The 22400-nt window shown below is 62.3% G+C and overlaps 2 protein-coding genes across 11 annotated transcripts; both read left to right on the top strand.

Moving 5' to 3' along the window:
• Positions 1–5360: 5360 nt before the first annotated feature.
• MIB2 (MIB E3 ubiquitin protein ligase 2) lies at positions 5361–18343 on the top strand. 10 transcript variants are annotated; one of them, XM_027110509.1, is made up of 20 exons: positions 5361–6138; positions 7545–7700; positions 11438–11694; positions 11770–11941; positions 13092–13198; positions 13269–13496; positions 13646–13788; positions 13889–13996; positions 14972–15076; positions 15161–15323; positions 15405–15538; positions 15643–15791; positions 15876–16032; positions 16125–16285; positions 16388–16514; positions 16608–16841; positions 17265–17440; positions 17518–17705; positions 17786–17851; positions 18019–18343. In XM_027110509.1, exons 3-20 carry the CDS (start codon positions 11448–11450, stop codon positions 18255–18257), a joined length of 2904 nt encoding a protein of 967 aa, XP_026966310.1. In that variant the 5' UTR covers positions 5361–6138; positions 7545–7700; positions 11438–11447; the 3' UTR covers positions 18258–18343. The 10 variants fall into 10 exon arrangements, with proteins under 10 accessions (XP_026966310.1, XP_026966312.1, XP_026966316.1 ...); XM_027110511.1 differs by lacking the exon at positions 5361–6138 and adding an exon at positions 6175–6575 and having other exon boundaries at positions 13901–13996; XM_027110508.1 differs by lacking the exon at positions 5361–6138 and adding an exon at positions 6176–6575.
• Positions 18344–19112: 769 nt separating this feature from the next.
• Positions 19113–22324, top strand: MMP23B (matrix metallopeptidase 23B). The gene is made up of 8 exons (XM_027110491.1): positions 19113–20147; positions 20487–20623; positions 20695–20834; positions 20900–21067; positions 21460–21624; positions 21700–21810; positions 21900–22026; positions 22103–22324. The coding sequence occupies exons 1-8, from the start codon at positions 19581–19583 to the stop codon at positions 22275–22277; spliced, it is 1590 nt and encodes a 529-aa protein (XP_026966292.1). The 5' UTR covers positions 19113–19580; the 3' UTR covers positions 22278–22324.
• The last annotated feature ends 76 nt before the right edge of the window (positions 22325–22400 follow it).

The raw sequence follows: 22400 nt of genomic DNA, 5'->3' as shown, positions 1-22400 counted from the left end.
ATCTACTGCGCCACCAGGGAAGTCCCCCATCCTCTGCCTTTTCAAGCCACTTTTATTTGGAGGTGTCCTGACACTCTCAGTTGAGCTGGATCCCAGGTGGTACGGCGGCCCCCTGACGAAGGCTCCAGAGACAGCAGGGAGTGGGGAGACCAACGCAGACAGAGGAGAGGGACCTGGATGAAAGGGGTCAGTGCAGAAAGCAGAAGACAGGCCTTTAGAAATCTGTAATTGAACTAAAATGAGAAAAAAAAGCTGCACTTAGGAAAGAGTACTATCTATGAGGAGAATCAGAAAAAAAACAACACGAACTCAGGTAAATAACCCAGCCATTCTCCACGTCTGTGTGGACACTGACCCGTGTCCTACAATTTAACTAAATTTTTTAAAACCAAATGAACTAAAAGGCTTTATTGACATCACAGTATATTCGAGAATCATTTTAAGAGCATTACAGCTGAAAGAGAATGGCATGTTTACCGTCTTGTCATGCACTATTTTTTCGGAAAAAAAATAGAAAGTAATACAAAGAAATCCTATTAAGTAACTTGGAGCAGCATTTGGAAAAAGTACATCTATTTACAGATTTTTAAAAAATGTGGTTTTACCTACATAGTCACAATGTGCCTCTAAAATGAGACAAGCCCTTAAAGCTCATGGGATTTTGTAAACATCGTGGCATTCTCACCACGTCATTTCTCAGCATTTTCCATGGGGAGGGTTGATCATCGTGCATGGGACTGATCCCATCAAGGTTTCCACACAGCTCGTCAATTCGCCCCCATCCGGACCCCTTCTGCGCTGGACCATTGGTCCATTTGTCCCTCCAGCATCTGTCCCGCTCCATGTGCCTCAAGGAAACCTGTGATTTCCTGCTTTTTCTCTTTCAAGGCCGCTTGCCTTAGACCTCCTCAAACCTCTGACCCTTGCTCTAGACAGCTTGCTCTCACTGTACAAATAATAAATGTTGGAGAGGGTGTGGAGAAAAGGGACCCTCTGACGCTGTTGCTGGGAATGAAAGTTGGTGTGACCACTGTGGAAAACAGTATGGAGGTGCCTCAGAAAACTAAAAATAGAACTACCAACAATCCCACTCCTGGACATCTATCCAAAGGAAACTCTAATCCAAAAACATACATGCACCACTATGTTCATAGCAGCACTATTCACAATAGCCGAGACGTGAAAACAGCTTAATGTCCATCAACAAATGAACGGATAAAGAAGACATGGTACATGTGTACAACGGAATATTACTCAACTACAAAAAAGAATGAAATAATGCCGTTTGCAGCAACATGGATAGACCTAGAGATTATCATACTAAGCAAAGTAAGTCAGAGGAAAAACAAATACCATATGATATCACTTATATGTGGATTCTAAAATATGGCACAAATGAACTTATCTATGAAACAGAAACAGACCCACAGACACAGAGAACAGACCTGTGGTTGCCAAAGGGGAGGGGATTGGGGGAGGGGTGGAGTGGGAGGTTGGGATTAGCAGATGAAACCTATTATATACAGGGTGCATAAGCCACAAGGTCCTGCTGTGGAGCACAGGGAACTATATTCACTATCCTGTGATAAACCATAATGGAAAAGAATATTGAAAAAAGAATGCATATATAGATATAAAACTGAATCACTTTGCTGTACAGCAGAAATTAACAAAACATTGGAAATCAACTACACTTCAATTTTTGAAAATGTAAAAAAGTAGGCAATTTGCTCTTGAAACCGGGAGGGGGGTGTCCCTGTAGGCTCCAGGGCACAGAAGCCTTTTTTTGTCCCCGGTTTCTTGTAGGCAAGACTCCAGTCCATGACCTTCCCTGGGTTCCAAAGGGCGGATTCGAACAGTTGCTAATCAGGGGGGAAGCAGCCAGGAAACCACCTGAGGCGAGATTCGAGGGACCCGAGAAACTCCTCAAGATTCGGAGAGCGACCAGCTGAGATGAGATTACGGGAGTACAAGCCCTGCACACACCCTGATCTTGTCAGCAACCCCTTCCTTGAAGTACTGAGTATTGATGAGTACTGCCTCATCACATCCTCCCGGGTGGGGACACATAGTTTTTCAAGGCAAGTGTCCCCCTGTGCCTGGCAGAGCAATAAAGCTATTCTTTTTCTACTTCACCCGAAGCTCTGTCACCGAGATTCCATTTGGCACCGATGCACAGAGGCTGAGCTTTCGGCATCACTCTCGATTTTCATTCTGTGAGAGTAACTTCTCCTCCTACTGTGTCCAGCTTTAGTGGTTGAGGATCTTCTCCTATTCTGCCTCATTTTCCTCTTAGGAGATGACAGTGTGGCGGCTGCCGGCATTAGAACCGCGCGCAGAACTGGGGGTGCCCAGCTGGTCCTGCGGGAACCACCGCCCCAGGACTGCCTCACCTACTCCTTGTCTGTTTCTCTCTTTCTTTTCTTTAAATTTATTCATTTATTTATTTATTTTTGGCTGCGTTGGGTCTTCGTTGCTGCACACGGGCTTTCCCTAGTTGCAGCGAGCGGGGGCTACTCTTCGTTGTGGTGCGCAGGCTTCTCATTTTCAACACTTTATTATAAAAGGCTGTAACTCAGGGATGGCCAAATGGAAGAGGCGTGTAGGGCAAGGTGTGTGGCAGAGGGCATGGAGCCCCCTGCTCTCGCGGAGCACAACGCTCTTCCTGCATGCTCACCAACCCAGAAGCCTCCCAGCCCCATCCTTTTGGGTTTTTATGGGCATGACTGACTAAATTATTGGCCAGTGGCGATTGAGGTCAATATCCAGCCCCTCCCCGCTCCCCGAGGTCAGAGGGTGAGGGTGGGTCCCAACCCTCTAATCACTTGGTTGGTTCCCCTGGCAACCAGCCCCCACTCCTAGGAGCTTTCCAAAGACCACCTTGTTAACATAAACTCAAGTGTGATTGAAAGAGTCTTGATATGAATATCAAAATGCACCTTTATGACTTTTTCTTTTTACTTTAATAGACAGAATTATTATTTGTAGTATTTACACACATAGTCTTCCATGGTAATGTTAAAGTTACCATTTTCTTCAAATGCCCCTCAGAATAACACACTTTGCCTTCCTAAGTGAATCTTGGACAAGGAAATTCAGTGAAAGTGATCTACTTACGACTGTGTCCCATGTCTCTCTCTCTCTTTTTTTTTTAACATCTTTATTGGAGTATAATTGCTTTACAATGGTGGGTTCGTTTTTGCTGTATAACAAAGTGAATCAGCTATATGTGTACATATATCCCCATATCTCCTCCTTCTTGCGTCTCCTTTATGACTCTTCTGACTTAGCAAATTCAAGGCCTTTAGGAGCTCTGTGCCAGAAGCTAGGGACAAAGACCAAAGGCTTATTTCTTGTTATAAATCACAATATCAAAGAGCTTAACTAACGAAAAGAAGGGACGGAAGGTAAATTTAAGAATATCTACCAGAAAAAGAGGTAAACACTAGGTGAGAGAAGAAAATTAGAGGTCCAATCAGAATGTGAGTAACAGGAATTTCATCAAGAGATAACACAGAATATGGAAGAGCCTTGTTCTTTACAAAGTTCCAAAACTAAGGACATGAGCCTGTAGGATGGAGAGAACCACTGTGTGCACAGTCCAGTGAGCAAGGCCCACATCAAGGTATATTGTTGTGTCAGTTGAGAACACCAAGGATAAAGAGAAGATCCTAAAAGCTTTCAGAGAGAACAAACAAATCACACACAAATGGACAGGAATCAGAATGGCTTTGGACTTTTTAACAGCAGCCCTGGAAGCTGGGAGCTAAACACTATGAATTGAAAAGTTTTGAAGGAAAAGTATCTCCAATCTAGAATTCTGTATATATCCTACCATTAGAGACGAGAGTAGAATAAACACATTTCAGACACACACCCTTCCCAGGAAGCTACTAGTGGACTGACTTCAGCAAAATAAGAGAGTAAACTACAAAGGGGTTCCAGGAAACAGGGAATCAACACAGGAAAAAGGCAACAAGTCACAGGGATGACAGCAGAGGAAAGGTCAAGACAGCAGAGCTGTGCGGTGGGTTGAGAAAGCCATCAGTCTGGAGGGAACACGGGCCAGGGGGCTCTGGGAGAGGGGCCTCCAGGAATTAAACAGCTCTAAGGTGTTTGAGCCTTTGCAAAATGTTATTGATAGGCAAGTGGCAAAGAAAACTAGCCACGTAAAAATCTAGGCACAAGAGAAATACTAGGTAAGTAAGAAGGAAAAAAAATGCGGTACAAGATGGAGGCGTGGTTTTACACCGTCACCCGCAAATAGTCGTGAAAATGTGGGGGTGGGGCGGGCGGGGAGTTGCTTGGAAAGCCTGCTTCCTCCCTTACTTCGGGAAGTCCATAGAAATGTCTATATTTAATACATCAAAAACTAGCAGTCTCTGGTTGAGAAACGTGGAGGTTTCTGCCAGAGGAAAAGCTACAAGGGTTGGAAGTATTTGCCCCTGGAGAGACTGGCACGGGACCGCTGTTGTTCACTACGTCTTCAGTTCTGCGTGAATAAAAAACCATGCACTGGCGTGACTTTGATTTTATTTAAAAAACTTAAAAAAATTTTTTTTTTATACAGCAGGTTCTTACTAGTTATGTATTTTATACATATCAGTGTATACATGTCAATCCCCATCTCCCAATTCATTCCACCACCACCCCCGCCACTTTCCCCCCTTGGTGTCCATATGTTTTTTCTCTACATCTGTGTCTCTATTCCTGCCCTGTAAATAGGTTCACCTGTACCATTTTTCTAGGTTCCACATATATGCGTTAATATACAATATTTGTTTTTCTCTTTCTGACTTACTTCACTCTGTATGACAGTCTCTAGATCCATCCACGTCCCTACAAATGACCCAACCTCGCTCCTGTTTATGGCTGAGTAATATTCCATTGTATATATGTGCCACATCTTCTTTATCCATTCGTCTGTCCATGGGCATTTAGGTTACTTCCATGACCTGGCTATTGTAAATAGTGCTGCAATGTACATTGGCGTGCATGTGTCTTTTTTTTTTTTTTTTTTTTTTTTTTGCGGTACGCGGGCCTCTCACTGCTGCGGCCTCTCCCGTCGCGGAGCACAGGCTCCGGACGCGCAGGTCCAGCGGCCATGGCCCACAGGCCCAGCCGCCCCGCGGCACGCGGGATCCTCCCGGACCGGGGCACGAACCCGCGCCCCCTGCATCGGCAGGCGGACCCCCAACCACTGCGCCACTACGGAAGCCCGCATGTGTCTTTTTGAATTACGTGACTTCGATTATAAAATAAGTCAAGTCAAAAGGAGTTGGCTGTAACAACTTCTCATTTCTACGCCCTGGAGACCCGGCCTAGCGGGTCTCCACGGCAACCGAACGCGTCTCCGAACTCAGCGGCGCCACGTAGGGTAGGGCAAGGGTGACGCACTTCCGCCTCAGGCCCCGCCCCTCCGCGCAAAGGCAAGGCCGCCTGGTTCGCGCATCCCGCGCCCGCGCGTGCGCAGTCTTCGGTAGCCCGGGAGGCTCTGGGTGGCAGTGTACCCGCGCCCTCCGGGCCGCGGCCCCGGGTGGTGAGAGGCCCTAGAGTCGCCACAGCCTGCAGTCCGCATCCCTCTGACGACGTGCGCACACGCTGTCAGACGCGAGCCCATCCCCAGTCAGGCGACGAACAGCCGACCCGAACCCTTCCCGGGAAAGCAGAGCTGGAGGCCCCCCTCTCCCAATCAGGGCGGGACTGGAGCCGTAGCTCACGCCCTCGCCCCCGTTACGTCACGGCGCTGTCTTCCCTCCTGGGAGTTGTGGTTCGGACCCGCCCCGCGGCCACGGTCTTAGCGGGCTGCGGACTACAAGTCCCGGCAGGCCTCGCGGCGGCCCCAGAGCCCCAAGCGCCGGGGGCTTCGGGCGGCCTTGGCCGGTGGGCTCTGGTGCTGCGCGGCGAAGCGGGGCGGCCTGGCTGGTTGGCTGACTCTGAGCAGCCTAGCTCGCTGGCCGGCCGCCGCACACACTGAGGCCGCAGTCGGCCGGCTGACAGTCTCGGCTCTCTTCAGGCCCCCGGAGCCCCCACGCGAAGCAGGCGGGACGCAAACTTCGGGGCAAGTGGAGGGGTAGACAAGGGCACCAGGGCCGGGGACTGGCAGCGGCGGGGGCCCGGGGCGGCTTCCTGAGGAAGGTGACGAATGACAGGGGCGGGGCGGGCCCCAGGGAGTGAGGGGGGAGTCAGTTTCGGGGCGGGCGCCCGGCCCAGCCTGTCCAGCCCCGCCCCCCCCGCAGGCCAGCTGCTCGAGTCCAAGGCTCAGCCCGGGGCCTTGCCGTTCGCCAGCCCTCCGACCCCATCCCCGGCGGCCCCAGACCCCAGGGAGCTCTGCAGGGCAGGAGCCAGGCCCCTGGGGCAGCTCTGGGGTCGTGGTCGTGGGCCCGGGAATGAGCCTGTGGACAGCGGGCGTGTAGATTGTGCGTCTTGGCATGTCCCCGCCGCCGCAGGGTCGGATGGCACAGGGCTTGCGCTGAAGCTCAGCAAGGCTCGAGGCCAGTCCGCAAGTCTCCAGACATCAGGGCTGCAGCCCACCAGTCTCTGGGCGGGCGGGGGGCGTCGGAACAGCTGGACAGGTGAGCTCTTGAGGGGCTCGGATTCTGTCTGATGCTATGTCAGAGGGTCTTTGCTTGTTTTTGAGCGTGTCTCTGGGGTGGTGGGGTGGTAGATAATCCTGCCTCTCCCTCTGAGCTCAGAGCCAATAGAGGCAATAAGCAAAGGTGCCAGACAGGGTCCTGGGGGGCCCAGCGGGGCTGGGGATGAGGCAGCGTGAGAGTGGGAGCCCTGGCAAAGCTGGTCCTTCCTGGCAGGTGCCCTCGTCTTGCCTTCTCACTTTGGCCTGTTGCTGCAGGTGCAACAAGTATCTGAAGGTTGTGCTCCCGTCCAAGATTGGCCCTGTGCAGTGGCTGGGTCGTGACACCGCAGTCTGCAGGGTGCCTGAGGGCTTCCATCTGGGTGGCCAAGATTTGGGTGATGATCTCCCTCTACTTCTTTCGGGCCTTCCCCCAGCTGGTGTGTTTGTACTGGGCCAAGTCGGGTCTCAGGGCTTCACCTGGTCTCTGAGGGGCCAGACTCCCTGGGCACCCAGGATGGCCACCTCTGCCTTAGCCAGAGCTGCCGCATGACCGGAGACTGTGAGTCACCAAGTCTTGCCAGTTGACTGTGCCACACATGGTGTGGATTTAAACAGCATCACCAGCCCAGCTGGAGGTGCCGGGGAAGGAGTGGCAGCCTCTGGTCGTGAGCAGTCAGCACACAACTTTATTCTTCTCAATAAAGGCAGTTTGCCAGCTCGCTAGCTAAGTGGATTTCATCTTTGCGGCTTGTTGAAGTTTATCCGATGAAATTGTCCGAATAGGGCAAACACCTTATTTCTCTACTGTCCCAATGTGTGCTTTAGAAATAGTTCTGCATTCCAAGAGACGCAAGTTTCTTGTGAAAAGAAACTAGTAAACCAACAGAGCAGATCCAGGTGTCCACCTGTTTGGTTGCGATGGTAAATACTAAAAGTGTAAAACTGTCTTTTAAAAACCATGTTTCCCCAGACTTGCTGGCTGGCTACCTGTTTGGTTTGCTGTGTTCTGCGTCGGCAGTCGCTTCTAGTTTCCAACAGGAAATCTTGGTGTCTGAGCAAACCCGTGACCCACGAAAGAGCAGCTAAGCATCCGGGATGCTGACGAGAGGCTGGTGTGTGCTGTAAGGTAAGTGCCGACTGCTCGCACCTGGAGCGCTTCAGGGTCATCGTAAACCCTCATAGTGTCGGCCTCAGGGGGTTCCGGTGCCAGCCAGGGTGGCCTGTGAGCTCTGAGGAAGACGTTAAAGTACGGCGTTTCTGGCAAAGGAAGAAGAAGGAAGAATTCTTTGGGTGAATTTCGCACTGAAACGGGGGTCCCCTTCCTCCCTAGCCCCTCAGGGTTTCTTCGCTGCCCCCCTGCTCCTGACCCCGATCCATTCCTCGCTGGCCACCCCCTCTCCTCACACCCGGGTGGCACCTTCCGAGGTGAGGTAGTGACCCCTGACACTGGGCAGGCCGGGGACCTGAGGTCACACGGAGCATGAGCGGCCATCTGCTGGGCCCTGGTGACAACAGTGACAAAGACCAAGCACGTGGCGGGAGGAAAGTGGCAGAGAGGCCTGGAAAGCCACTTGGCCTGCTTGACAAGGGTCCTGCTATGCTGTGCCCAAGCGCTGAGGCCCGGGAGCCAGTAGGGCGAGCAGGGAGGCGTCTCTGGGGGCCCTGCTCAGGCCCCAGGCCGGGTGACGCCAGGCTGGGCGCGGGTGCTGCGGCTGAGGGCCAGCCCCGGGCCCCCCAGGGCTGGAGCGTGGAGGGGAGGTGGAGAGGCTCCCAGGCTGTGGGTGCCGCAGGGCGGGCTGCTCCTGTCTTCTCACCGTCCTCCTCAAGGGCCACTGGTCTGCGTGGGAGGAAGCCCGAGACTCAGCGAGTCCTTTTGGCTCTGTCCCCTGTGGGCCTGTGGGCTCCCGGGAGGGGCATCCTTGGGGAGCAGGGAGGCTGCTGGCCAGCACTGGAGAGCTGTCTGGCTGTGCTCAAATAAGGGTGTGAAGGCAGCAGGTGCTGGTCAGAGGTGCTTCTCGCGACAGGCTGGACTTCCCTGGTGCCCCGGGGGAGCCACTGCTGGCTGGGACTTGGTTCTGTTTTCCCACAGGCCCTGCTGGGCATCCTCCACCCTCTGTTCGCTCTCTGACCATTCCCCTGAGGGCAGAGCCAGGCACTGGGCACACCTGATATCCTGCTCAGGGGGTCCGCTCCCCGTCCCCTGTCTTGATGGAGATGGTTCTGCAGCCTGTGGCCGGTGGGTCTGTAGGCTGCCAAGAGGGTGGGGGTGACAGCTGGCCCGGCAGGCGGAGGGGCTGGGCTCACAGGCAGAAGGCGTGCCACTGGCTGCAGAAGGGCCACAGTGCCGGCTCGTGGGACTGGCGTCCTTTCCTGCCCCTTTATCGCAGCGTAGGGCCAGTTTCTGGCCCTGCAGATGGCTTGCCCCTTGCTAGCAGGGGTCTCTCGTTGGGCCTGTCTCCCCACACTTGTTTGGGTCTGTGGTTGCCTGGAACGAGGTCGAGTCTGACTGGCTCAACAGGCGCGCCTGGGAAGGGCGAGAGGCAGCTCAGCACTGCCCACGGGCCACGACCAATTCTGGAGGCTCCCGGCGGGGAGGAGGGCTTGTGCCATCTGGCTGAGGTTGGCAGCCTGACCATGACAGGGCCTGTGCCCTAAGCGGCAGCGCCACCACTAAGCCACTGGGCCACTGGCTCAGGCTGTGCTGCTCTGCCTGAGTCAGACACGTGTGGCATCTGCTGACGGAGAGACACCAAGCAGGAGGCCAAGGCCACACGTGAACGGCCCGCCCTGTGAGGTGGCGGCCCACAGGCCCTCAGCCCTCGTCTGGGGCTCGCTGGCAGTGAAGAGCCACGGGCATTCTCGTGTGGCCTTCTTGCTGTGGCAGGAAGGACGGCGAAGCCCTGGTGCCCCATCTTTGCAGGGGCCAGAGACCACAGAGGGGAGGGTGGCTGGAGGGCGGCAGGAGACGGAGGTGGCATGGCCCCGGGGGGGGGGTCAGCCGGCCAGGTGAATGAGCAGCGAGTGGTTTCCCTGAGGAGATTGGCCACCAGGTTGGGAAGGCACGTCCTTTTAGATCGTCCACCTGCGTCTGGAAGCCCTGGCGGTCTTGGGAGGGGTGAGGCAGGAGCGGTCACAGACGCCTGCCCGGGAGGCAGGGGGACTTGCAGAAGCCGAGCTGGCTGAGCAGTTCATGCTGCTGAGAATCTGAGGGTCCTTCACTTGGACCCTAGGCTGGGCATTGACCAGGAGCCTCGCCCTGTGGGCAGTGCCCCTCCCCTGCACACCCTGTGCTGGCGCAGACCTCAAGGTGGGGCTGGACAGACGGTGGCCGTCAGATGACCTGTGGGCTCAGGCCTGGGATTCTGAGTTTTGGGCTGGGGGGGCGGGGTCCAGGTGGAGGGGTGACGTGTGGTTTTCTTGTTGCTGGCTAAGCTCTGGGCTGGCCTGGTGGCCTGTGGCTTCACTGGGCCACTGGGCGCTAACAGGAAACAGCTGCACCCCAGCCAGCCTCAAGGTCTCCCTCTGGCATCCCAGGAGCTCTGCAGTGGGACTGCTGGGGGCCCCAGGCTAGCGTCTCCCCAGCCTCGGGGTCCCGATGCTACCCGAGAGCCCGCTCCACTGCAGAGGCTCAGTCTCCAGAGATGGAGCGGCGACCGCCCCCTCCAGTCCTGGAGCCCTGAGCCCTCTCCCGCATCAGGTCCTGCTGATTTAACATCTCAGGCGTTGTCCACATCTATTCATGTCGTAAAAAAATTTATTGAGGAATCACATATGCAGGGAGGCCCAGGTCATAAGTGATCCAAGTTAGCAAAGTGAACACGTGTATAATTGGCACCCAGATCAGGAAGTAGCATGTTCCCCTGGGCCCAAGTCCCCCGTGACCGCCTCCGCTGCTGTCTCCCTGACTCTGGTGCCCTGGATTTGTCTGTCCCATTTGTGAACTTTCTATTGGTGGAATCAGGCTCGTGGCTTCTTTCCTTGAATACGCGTCTGTGAGCTTTGCTGTGTGTAGTGCAGTGGTTTGTGCTTTCTTGGAGGTAACTCACGTGTCACGACCCAGTTCACCCTTGAGCACTCGGGGCGGGCGCTGCTGTGAACAACGCCACCTCCGTCAGGGCCTGCCTGGGGTGGCCGGCCGACGCTTCTCGGAGAAGGACCACGCAGCACTGCCCACTGGGCTGTGGGTGGCAGCAGACCCTGTGTGTGTTAGCTGCTGGGGGCACCTGTTCCAGCGTTTTCCTGTTTTCTCTTGGGTTGTCTGCTTTGTGCATGAGATCTGCAGGCCCTCCTTCCACACTCCAGGTACAGGGCCTTTGTGGCTGGCGTACGTGTTGCTGCCTCTCCAGGCTTAAGTGCCGTCCAGCTTCTCAGTTGGCTACACAAAGAAAGTCTGCTTTCTTCGGGAAGTTTTATTGTCTTACCTTTCATGTTGATGTGTGCAATCCTGGCGGCCCCCTGTACGCCAGCCACCCAGAACCGAATCTGCTAGTGCGGGCAGACCCTCCTCTCAGCCGGGTCTTGTCCCCTGGTTCCCTGGGGACCTGCAGTCCTGTCACCAGGATGTCCCCCACACTTCTGCTCCAGCTCCCCACAGCGGCTGGCAGGCCCTTTTCAAAGAGGTGTCCCACCCTCCCTCCAGGACGGGCCCACCTCTGCTTTTGCAGCTGGTCTCCCGTACTGCTGGCGGGTGGCCACGTGGGCCCCCTTTGGTCTCTACTGCACAGGCCCCCCTCCAGCCCCAGGGCATTCCCCGTGTTCCACCCCACCGCCGTTCCCATCCATCTCTCCCTGGAAGCCCTCTCAGAACTGGTGCAAGCCCGTGTGGCCTTCTCGATGTGGCCTGAGGGTGCCCTCTGCCCGCAGGTCTCCCACCATGGAGCCAGACCCCCAGGCGGGCGTGCAGGTGGGCATGCGCGTGGTACGCGGCGTGGACTGGAAGTGGGGCCAGCAGGACGGCGGCGAGGGCGGCGTGGGCACGGTGGTGGAGCTCGGCCGCCACGGCAGCCCTTCGACCCCCGACCGCACGGTGGTCGTGCAGTGGGACCACGGCACGCGCACCAACTACCGCGCGGGCTACCAGGGCGCGCATGACCTGCTGCTCTACGACAACGCCCAGATCGGTGCGCGGGCCCCGGGGGCGGGGCCGGGCAGAGGGGCGGGGCCTCGCGGCGCACCCTGACGCTGCCCGCCCGCAGGCGTCCGCCACCCCAACATTATCTGCGACTGCTGCAAGAAGCACGGGCTGCGGGGCATGCGCTGGAAGTGCCGCGTCTGCTTCGACTACGATCTCTGCACGCAGTGCTACATGCACAACAAGCACGACGTGGCCCACGCCTTCGAGCGCTACGAGACGGCCCACTCGCGCCCGTGAGTTCCCCTGCCGACCCCGGTGTGGGCGCGGACTCTGACATCCGAGCAGCCTTGGTCCCCGAGGACTGGAGCTGCCTCCCGCTGGCCACTCCCCAGGGTACAGGTCGAGTCCTTCCTGAGCCATTTCCTGGAGGAGTGGCCAGGGTCGTGGTCATGCCGGGGGGCCTGGGCATTGACACCAGTCCCTACCCCCTGCGGAAGGCAACCGTGTCCACCGGGCAGGTCTGCGCAGATGGGTGCTGTGAATGGGGCCTTCTCCGGTGTCCCGGGCCCTTCCTAGAGCCAGGCTCCCCAGTGGTCCCCCAGTGCCGCCGTGGCCGGGGCGCTGAGGGTGGCCTGCCTGGAGTGTGCTGCCGGCGTCCGCACCTGTGGAGGTGCTGTTGGCCTGGCTGGCAGGCTCCCTTGCTGTGGTCGGGGTGGGGGGACCAGGCCGGGGAGGAGTCCACTGGGCTGCGTGGGTGCCCAGAGGTGCACCCCTGTTCCCTGCACTGTTGCCTTCGCCTCCTTGACACCCCCCACACACGGAGGGGAGGGGTGTGCTCCACGTCCCAGCCGCCCCTGGCCAGTGTGGGAACCAGGATCAGCTGTCCGGGCGCCTCAGGCCAAGCTGGCCCTGCTCACTCCTCTGCTTCCCATGTGCTGAGCTTCTCTGGGCCAGGCCGTGCGCTGAGCTCTGGGGTCAGCTCTAACGGGAGGTAGCAGGTCTGGCGTGAGCGCACGTAGAGGGGGTGTGGTGAGGGTGGGCCTGGGGCGCCCTTCTCGCCTGACATCGTGAAAGGTCCCCCAGGGACTTCCCTGGCAGTCCGGTGGTTAGGACTCTGCATTCTCACTGCCGAGGGTGCGGATTCAATCCCTGGTCGGGGAATTAAGATCCCACAAGCTGCACGGCGTGGCCAAATTGAAAAAAAAAAAAGAAAGGTCTCCTGGAGGGACCTGGGCCGCAGCCCCACTCTAGGCCCAGGGTGTGGAGGGCATTGACCTGTGGGACCAGTTGCTCCGGGGGGAGGGAGAGCTGGGCCTGGGAGCTGGCGGCGCCCCATCCTTTAGATTCCAGGGCTGGGAGTGGAGGAGCAAGGCTGGCAGAGCCGGTCGCCTGCTCTGTTGCACGGTTGCTCCCATGGCCTGGGACCCACTCTCTCTCTCGTAGGGTCACGCTGAGTCCCCGCCAGGGCCTCCCAAGGATCCCGTTAAGGGGCATCTTCCAGGGAGCGAAGGTGGTTCGGGGTCCCGACTGGGAGTGGGGTTCGCAGGATGGTGAGTGGGGTCCAGGGTGGGAAGGTGGGGGCTGGGCTGCCACTGGCCATGGCTCATCCCCGTGGCGCAGGCTTAGTCTGCTGGTGGGGCCACTGTCTCCCAGGAGGGGAAGGGAAGCCAGGCCGAGTGGTGGACATCCGTGGCTGGGATGTGGAGACGGGCCGGAGTGTGGCCAGCGTGACATGGGCCGACGGCACCACCAACGTGTACCGCGTGGGCCACAAGGGCAAGGTGGACCTCAAGTGTGTGGGCGAGGCAGCTGGCGGCTTCTACTACAGAGAGCATCTCCCGAGGCTCGGTATGGGCGGGCCCCACTGACACCCACCCAGTTGCTCTCTGTCCTGGCTGAGCCTCAGCGGCAGCCCTGGGCCAGGGGTGGCCTGTGAAGTCCCCGAGGGGAGGGGAGGGGTGGGGGCGGAGGGACCCTGTGAGCCGCCTCGTTCCCAGGCAAGCCTGCAGAGCTGCGGCGCAGGGTGAGTGCTGACGGCCAGCCCTTCCAGCACGGGGACAAGGGCAAGTGTCTGCTGGATGCAGACGTCCTGAGGGACATGCAGGAGGGCCACGGCGGATGGAACCCCCGGGTGGCCAAGGTGAGCCGCCCCACCTGCCAAATCCCCGTGCCCCCCCCCACATCCTCTGGACCCCCGCCCTCGTGCTCCACCTGGCCACAGCCTCCGTGACCCGCCGCAGTGTATCGGACAGATGGGCACCGTACACCGCATCACGGACCGTGGGGACGTGCGTGTGCAGTTCAGCCACAAGACCCGCTGGACCTTCCACCCTGGGGCTCTCACCAAGGTGCATGGGGGGCCGGGCTGAGCCCCTCTGCTCACTTCCGTACTCCCTTCAACGTGCTGGCTTGGCCCTGGGAGTGCCTCCCTCGGGCCCTGAAGGAAGAGGGGAGGGCATGGTGGGGTCCAGAGGGGACTAGGTCCAAGGAGAGGGGACCCTGGTGTGAGGCACGGGGGTGGGGGCCGCGGGGAGCTGTTGGAAGCCGGGGCAGCAGGTCAGGCGCGAACATCTGTTCTGAGGGCCAGAGGGGCCTCTGCAGCCTCACAGGCAGGAGGTGGCGGGTTGGGGTACTTTCTTAGGAGGGCGGGGTGGGCGTGGTGAGAGCTGTCTGGGAAGCAGTATCCCTTGGATGAGGGATGGAGGGGGTGGGGGGCAGCGGCGTGTCCAGTGATGGCACCTGGGCGGGGGCAGCGCCAGCACTCGGCTCTGGGACTGCTGGGGCACATCTGCCTTCAAGGATGGGGGATGGTGGGGTCATAGGACAGGTGGTCTGTAGAGTGATCTCTGTACCCACGAGGGCACGGGTGATGAGTGAGTTGCTAGGAAAGGTTTGGGGGTGGGGGAGATGCAGCCCTGACCCCCTCTGTGCTGTTCCGGCCTGGCTCCCGGTCATCCTGTGGGCCCCCCTCCCCCGAGCCAGGCTAGTCTGGTCTTGGCTGTGCTGCCTGCTCCCTGTCAGTGTGCAGGGACAGGCCCACCCTGGCCTGCACCCCGCCCCCCACGCTGGCTTCTGTCCCGTCTAGATGCTGATGTCCGCTGCCTCTCTGGCTGTCACCCGCATGGCTCTGAGGCTAGGCCAGCAAGGGCTGCCCTGGTGACCTGTTGCCCTTATCGGGCCAGACCCTCCGGCTGTGCTTTCGGGCAGGGGCTGGGGTCCTGTCCAGGCCTGTCCTGTGGAGCTGGGTGGGGGTGCTCTCCTGCTCTTCGACCCCAGGCAGCCACATCTGCCGGGGGCCCCTCACATGCTTCTCTGTCACTCAGCACAACTCCTGCTCGGTGGGTGACGTTGTGCGGGTCATTGACGACCTCGACATGGTGAAGCGGCTGCAGGCCGGGCATGGCGAGTGGACAGATGACATGGCCCCCGTGAGTCCTTCAGCCCTGCCTCCCCACCCCCAGCTCCCTCGCCCCTGGGAGGCCCACCTGAGACCCCGCCCTCTCCCCACCCAGGCTCTGGGCCACATCGGGAGAGTACTGAAGGTTTTCGGAGATGGGAACTTGGGTGTGCTGGTCAGCGGTAAGCTGTGGACCTTCAGCCCCTCCTGCCTGGTGGCCTACCGGCCTGAGGAGGACGCCAACCTGGACGTGGCCAAGCGCGCCCGGGAGAACAAAAGTGAGGGCATCCAGCGCGGGCGGCTGGTGGGGGGCGGGGCCGCCCCTGGCCACCACCGAACCTCAGCCCTGCCCTCCCCAGGCTCCCTGAGTGTTGTCCTGGACAAGCTTCGAGCCCAGAAGAGTGACCTGGAGCACCCAGGGAGGCTGGTGGTGGAGGTGGCCCTGGGCAACGTGGCCCGGGCTCTGGACCTACTGCGGCGGCACCCGGAGCAGGCAAGTTCCTGAGACCAGCCCCCGCCGCCCCCACCCCCGCCCCGGCCCCACCAGCCCCAGTGGGAGGGGCGGGGCCGGGGGCTAACTCTCTGCCCTCCCGGCAGGTGGACACCAAGAACCATGGCAGGACCGCCCTGCAGGTGGCTGCCTACCTAGGCCAGGTGGAGCTGGTGCGGCTGCTGCTGCAGGCTCGGGCGGGCGTGGACCTGCCGGACGACGAGGGCAGCACGGCGCTGCACTACGCGGCGCTGGGGTGAGGCCTGGCCGGGGCGCGGGGGGCCGGGCCTACAGGTCCAGCCAGTGGGCACAGCGCCCCTCCTGCTTCCTCTCCCGCCAGGAACCAGCCCGAGGCCGCCCGGGTGCTCCTGAGCTGGGGTTGCGGGGCCAACACTCTTAACGGCACCCGGAGCTCGGCGCTGCACGTGGCCGTGCAGAGGGGCTTCCTGGAGGTGGTGAGGGTCCTCTGTGAGTGCGGCTGTGACGTCAACCTGCCCGTGAGTGCTGGGTCCCCTGGCCCTATCCCTGGGGTCAAGGAGGCAGTGGCCAAGATCTTCTTGCCAAGTGATCACTGGCCCACCACCGGCAGGACGCCCATGCTGACACGCCCCTGCACTGTGCCATCTCGGCGGGCACTGGCGCCAGCGGCATCGTGGAGGTCCTCACCGAGGTGCCGGGCATCGACGTCACTGCCACGAACAGCCAAGGCTTCACCCTGCTGCACCATGCGTCCCTCAAAGGCCACACACTGTGAGTTTGGGGTGGACGCATAGCCAGCAGCCAGGTCCTGCGGTGCTGCCGGGCCACTCTGGGGTCGCCCCTGACCCCAGACGCGTCTCCCTGCTCCCGCAGAGCCGTCAGAAGGATTCTGGTGCGGGCCCGGCAGCTGGTGGACGCCAAGAAGGAGGATGGGTTCACAGCGCTGCACCTGGCCGCCCTGAACGACCACAGGGAGGTGGCCCAGGTTCTCATCCGAGAGGTGTGGACGCAGGGTCCTGGGCGGGCCCGGGGACCGGGGTGTCAGGGCCCACCAGGGTCCCTGGACTGAGCCTGTACCCCCCCCACCCCCCAGGGCCATTGTGACGTGAATGTTCGCAACCGTAAGCTCCAGTCCCCGCTGCACCTGGCTGTGCAGCAGGCCCACATGGGGCTGGTGCCGCTGCTGGTGGACGCTGGCTGCAGCGTCAATGCCGAGGACGAGGAGGGGGACACAGCTCTGCATGTGGCACTGCAGCGTCACCAGCTGCTGCCCCTGGCGACTGATGGGGCCGGGGGGGACCCAGGGGCCTTGCAGCTGCTGTCAAGGGTGAGGAAGCGTGACTCTGGGTGCTTGAGAGGTGGGCCGTGGCACCTGGCTGCAGGCCCCTGGGTCCTCTGCCCACCTCCACCTTCGGGGACAGCCCTGACCAGGCCCTCTCAGGGTGGGACAGCCCGGGCCGCAGTGGTTTGCAGGCGGTGTCTCCTGCGACCCCAGTCACCGCCGTGTGGCCAGTGTTCCTGAGATTCTGTGCTTCAGACCAGCCTGGGAAAGGGGGTGGGGTGCCGTATGGGCGGGGGTCGTGTGTCAGGACCCGGGCCCCTCTGCCGGCAGGGGCCTTTACCCGCCTGCCTCCGGCGGCTCCGGGGGTCTCGGGCGGGGCCCAGGCCTCTGAAGCCCGGTGCCAGCCCGGCTCCCTCCAGGCCAGTGTTCCCAGGCGCCCACCCTCACGTCGTCTGTCCTGCCACCCAGCTACAGGCCTCGGGCCTTCCGGGCAGCACGGAGCTGACGGCGGGCGCGGCGGTCGCCTGCTTCTTGGCGCTGGAGGGCGCCTACCTGAGCTACGCCAACCACCGCGGCCGGAGCCCGCTGGACCTGGCTGAGGGCCGCCTGCTCAAAGCCCTGCAGGGCTGTGCCCAGCGCTTCCGGTGAGCAGGCGGGGCCAGGGGCCGGGGGCGGGCCGCCCGCAGCCCTGGGCCCTTTCAAGCCCCTTCTGCCCACGCAGGGAGCGGCAGGCTGGCGGCGGCGGGGGCGCGGCCCAGGGCCCAAGGCTGGCGCTCAGTGCCCCCAACACTGTTACCAACCTGCACGTCACTGCGCCGCCCGGGCCCGAGGCCGCGGAGTGCCTGGTGTGTTCGGAGCTGGCGCTGCTGCTGCTGTTCTCGCCTTGCCAGCACCGCACGGTGTGTGAGGGTGAGTGCGGGGGGCGGGGGGGGGGGGGGGGGGCGGCGACCGGGCTGGGGGGCCTCGCTCAGCCGTGCGCTCCCCCGCAGAGTGCGCCCGCAGGATGAAGAAGTGCATCAGGTGCCAGGCGGTCATCGTCAAGAAGCTGCGCCCAGGTGGGGCTCGGCGCCCCCCCCCCCCCCCCCCCCCCGTGTGGGCCGCTGCACGTCGCCCCGCGGTTCACGGCTCCGTCCCCTGTCGTGGCCCACGCTCCTACCCGCGGTTCTCCCCCAAGCCCCGGGCCTCCACAGCCCCTGCCTCTGACCGGGACCCCTTCCCGCAGACGGCACGGAGGTGGTCAGCGCCGCCCCCGCCCCCAGCCCACCGCGGCAGCTGGTGGAGGAGCTGCAGAGCCGCTACCGGCAGATGGAGGAGCGCATCACCTGCCCTATCTGCATCGACAGCCACATCCGCCTCGTGTTCCAGTGCGGTCACGGCGCCTGCGCGCCCTGCGGCGCTGCGCTCAGCGCCTGCCCCATCTGCCGCCAGCCCATCCGCGACCGCATCCAGATCTTCGTGTAGCCCGCGCCCCCTGCCTCGTCCGGGGCCACGCCCCGCGACCGCCTTCGCAAGCCCCTACTCTGTATTTTATAAAAAGATTAATGGACTTTGCGCCTGGTTGCCTGCCTGGGGCAGGGCCGTGGGTCCCCCACCCCGGACCATCCCGACCTGGCCTCTTCCGCCGTTGGCCCGGCGCTGGGCTTTGCGCTTCGGCCAGAGGCCCCGCCTGGCCCCTCCCGACCTGCGTGTCCTGCTCTTCTTCCCAGGACTCACGGGTCCAGAGTCCTGCCAGGATCCCGGTCTCTGGGCCAGAAAGGATGGGGCCCGGGCTCGCGGTGTCGTCCAAGAACACTGGTTGGACCGAAACCCCAGCAGCGCCTCCTCCCTGCGCCTGGGGCGGGCTGTGGAGACGGCAGACTTTGGCCAAAGCAGAACCCGGCCTCGTGGCGGGCTGTGCAGTCCTGGCTAAGCGGGGAGTTGGGCGAGGCCTCCGATTCGAGCCAGAAGCCCCGGCAGGGTTTCAGGACCACTGAGTGTGGGAGGTGGAACGCGGACCTGGGGAGTAGGGCAGAGCACAGGACAGAGACGGTCGGTGTGTCGGCGCAAGCGTTTAGCCATGGGGGAGGCGGGCACTGCCCTGGTCTGGGCCCTGCGGCCGGGCGCTTTCCAAGAACCACCGAAGTGCTCCCCCGGAGCCTCAAGGCTGCCAGCCAGCCACTTGGCGCTGACCCCGCTGGCCCGGCGCGCCACTGTCACTCTGGGCTCAAGGCCTGGGTGGAGAACAGGGAGGGCCAGACCCCCTCCCCTCCCCGCCCCCGCGCCTCCTCTGGCTCGGCCCAGCCCCCACCCCATCTCCCCTCCCCCCGGCCGCTCCGCCCCGGCGGGAGGCCCGTCCCACCCAGGATCCCGGTTCCCCAAGCCCAGAGGCGCCCTCGCCTACATCCCGCCTGGCTTAGCTCCTCAGTCAGGCATGACCTGAAAGTCGTCCCGTCGAGTCTCCCGCCCCCATGACACCCGGTGCCCCAGCCCCAACCCAGGACCGTTCAGACTTCGGCCCTGCGCGCGCTCGGCAGGCAGCGCCTGGTGGGGATTCCTGCGGCGCCCCCCCCCCCCGCGCTCCCCCGCCCCTCGTGCGCTGTCCCTGTCGCCCTCCATGGGTCCTTCCGCTGGCCCCTGCAGGTCCTCCTCCCTCCTGGCACCCCAAGCCTTGCTCCGCAGGCGCCTCCTTCTCCCTCTTCCTCAGCCCGGTACTCACTTGCCACGTCCCCTCCCGTCGCATCCCTCCCCTCTCGTGGGGTCCCTGTCAGCCAGCGCCTGCAGGGGACTTGTCCCGAGCTGGCCGGGATGCAGGTCCCACTGCCGGGTCTCATCCGGTGCCCAGGGGCACTCCGTTTGGGAGAGAAGCTGCCAGGTCAGTCCACTCTCAGCGAGTCTGGGGACCCGGCTGACCACTCCTGCCTAAGCCCAAGCCCCCGGTGTCCGTCCCTTCCCTGGCGTCCAGGGCCCTCCTCGCAACACCACCCCCACCCCCGCCAAGTGACCCCGCCCAGTTGGCCCTGCCCAGGCCACCGCCACCGACCCACAGGCCCGGGTCCCCGCACCCCAGGCTGGAGGTGTCGGGGGTGCTCCCGACAGCAGGCGGCCAGCTGGTTCCCTTCGGGGCAGCCGCGCGCCCTCCCCCTCAGGGCTGTAACCCGAGCCGCCGCCGCGCTGCCCCGCCGCCTGAGCCCCGACAGCGATTCCGCAGGCGCCATGGGCCGCGGGGCCTGCGTCCCCTCAGCGGCGTCGGGGGCCCACGACCGGGCCCGCCTTCTCGGAGCCGTGCTGGGCGCGCTGTGCCTCCTCCCCACGCTCGTGCTGCTGGCCCGGCCGGGGGCCCTGGGGAACCGGCCCGTGGCGAGCGCAGCGCAGGTGAGAGGGCGCGGGAGCGGGCGAGTCGGCCCCGGCTGACCGTCCGGGCCTGAGTCGGCGAGTCCGCGTCCGTTGAAGGGGGGGTGGGGGGGCAGCATCTGCCGGCAGCTCCGCCCACTCCGACCTGGCTTGTTTTTAGCAACGTTTTTCTTTCTGGCTGTTAAGTAGCCCTGGCTCGGGGTGGAAAACCAGAAAATGCCGAAAGACAAAGGAGTCCCTCCCTGGAGAGAGCGCCAGCGCTCCCTGGAGCGCGCGCCCTCCCATCCTTCGAGGTCCATTTCCTCGCGGCTTGGGGACAGTCCCTGCTGCCTCCCCACGGGGCACTTGCTTCCCTCGAAGGGAGACGCTGTGCCCCCGACCGCGGGTGTGCTCACCACCCCAAGCCTTGGCCCGCCGCACCCCCCAGCGCCCCGCAGACGCCGCTACACGCTGACCCCGACCCGGCTGCACTGGGACCACTTCAACCTCACATACAGGTGCGACCCTGGCCCTGGGGGCGGGGGCGGTGCTGCCTGGCTGCCACCCCTGACCATGACTCCCACCCCAGGATCCTCTCTTTCCCGAGGAACCTGCTCAGCCCCAGAGAGACCCGGCGGGGCCTGGCCGCCGCCTTCCGCATGTGGAGTGACGTGTCCCCCTTCAGCTTCCGCGAGGTGGCCCCTGAGCAGCCCAGCGACCTCCGCATAGGTGGGCGCCGTGCCCCCAGTCCCCGCCCCGCCCCAAGGCCCCCTTTCAGCCCCGTGCTCCTGCAGGCTTCTACCCGGTCAACCACACGGACTGCCTGGTCTCCCCGACGCACCACTGCTTCGACGGCCCCACGGGCGAGCTGGCCCACGCTTTCTTCCCCCCGCACGGCGGCATCCACTTTGACGACAGCGAGTATTGGGTCCTGGGCCCCACACGCTACAGCTGGAAGAAAGGTGACGCCGGCCTGGCCTCCCGTGGGGCCCTCGCACCACGGGCGGGCACAGCGGGAGGGCTTTGGGGGTGTCATTGCTGGGATTTGGGATCAGGGAGGCGGGCAGGGGCAGGCTGGGAGGAGGTCGTAAGCCTGGGTTCCGGGAGCCCTGAAGCCCCCTCCCCCCACACCGCTGGAGCCCGAGCTGGAGCTGCATTCCTGGGGGCCAGCTCACCACCTCGCCAGCCTGGAACACGCTTATCTTCCCACGGCTGCCCGAGGGAGGCTCCCGGCACTGCAGCAGCTGTTCGGGCCTCGGGGCCAAGGCCGGCGGGCGGGCGGGGCGGGGGGGGGGGGGGGGGGGGCGGCGGAGGGCTGGGCCGGGTCCCGGGCGCTGACCGGCGGGGCCCGCAGGCGTGTGGCTCACCGACCTGGTGCACGTGGCGGCCCACGAGATCGGCCACGCGCTGGGCCTGATGCACTCGCAGCACGGCCGGGCGCTCATGCACCTCAACGCCACGCTGCGTGGCTGGAAGGCGCTGTCGCAGGACGAGCTGTGGGGGTTGCACCGGCTCTACGGTGAGTGCGGGACCGGGCCGGGCGGGGCCAGGGGCCGGGGCGGGCGGGCCCTGAGTCCAGGCTGCCCCCCTGCAGGCTGCCTGGACCGGCTGTTCGTGTGCGCGTCCTGGGCGCGGAGGGGTTTCTGCGACGCCCGCCAGAGGCTCATGAAGAGGCTGTGTCCCAGCAGCTGCGACTTCTGCTACGGTGAGCTTGGGTGTCAGGCACCGGCCTGCCTCTGGCCAGGGCGCCAGGTACTGATGTGGCCTCCGCCCCCCCCCACCCTGTATGAGCAGAGTTCCCCTTCCCCACGGTGGCTGCCACCGCACCGCCCCCCAGGACCAAAACCCGGCTGGTGCCCGAGGGCAGGAATGTGACCTTCCGCTGCGGCCAGAAGATCCTCCACAAGAAAGGCAAAGTGTAGTGAGTGACCCTGCCTGGGCGCCCGAGGGTGGGCGGGGGACTCGGGACCCTGCCCAGCCCTCCGCCCTCCCCGCAGCTGGTACAAGGACCAGGAGCCCCTGGAGTTCTCCTACCCCGGCTACCTGGCGCTGGGCGACGCGCACCTGAGCATCATCGCCAACGCCATCAACGAGGGCACCTACACGTGCGTGGTGCGCCGGCGGCAGCACGTGCTCAGCACCTACTCCTGGCGCGTCCGCCTGCGGAGCTGAAGGCCGCCCGCAGGGCTGAGGATGCCGATAAAGCAGTTTCTCGCTCACGTCTCCTGGCCCTTTCTTGGGAGGGTGGGCGGCCAGTCTTGGCCCACGGGGTGCGGAGCCTGCAGCCGGTTCCTT

This window comes from Aethalodelphis obliquidens, unplaced genomic scaffold, assembly GCF_003676395.1.
Source record: "Aethalodelphis obliquidens isolate GAN/ISIS:26980383/991018 unplaced genomic scaffold, ASM367639v1 scaffold9, whole genome shotgun sequence".
Classification (NCBI taxonomy): domain Eukaryota; kingdom Metazoa; phylum Chordata; class Mammalia; order Artiodactyla; family Delphinidae; genus Aethalodelphis; species Aethalodelphis obliquidens.
The sequence above is the reverse complement of the archived record's forward strand: the minus strand, read 5'-3'. Positions and strand labels throughout refer to the sequence as shown.

Excerpts from the sequence above, each read along its gene's own strand:
- MMP23B (XM_027110491.1), top strand. The coding sequence starts at position 19,581 with ATGCAGGTCCCACTGCCGGGTCTCATCCGGTGCCCAGGGGCACTCCGT. Across the intron at positions 20,148-20,486 it reads CCGTGGCGAGCGCAGCGCAG|GGAGACGCTGTGCCCCCGAC; the intron begins GTGAGAGGGCGC and ends CTTCCCTCGAAG. Across the intron at positions 22,027-22,102 it reads CACAAGAAAGGCAAAGTGTA|CTGGTACAAGGACCAGGAGC; the intron begins GTGAGTGACCCT and ends CCCTCCCCGCAG.
- MIB2 (XM_027110509.1), top strand. The coding sequence starts at position 11,448 with ATGGAGCCAGACCCCCAGGCGGGCGTGCAGGTGGGCATGCGCGTGGTA. Across the intron at positions 13,789-13,888 it reads GGAACCCCCGGGTGGCCAAG|TGTATCGGACAGATGGGCAC; the intron begins GTGAGCCGCCCC and ends GACCCGCCGCAG. Across the intron at positions 16,033-16,124 it reads GCTGTGACGTCAACCTGCCC|GACGCCCATGCTGACACGCC; the intron begins GTGAGTGCTGGG and ends CACCACCGGCAG.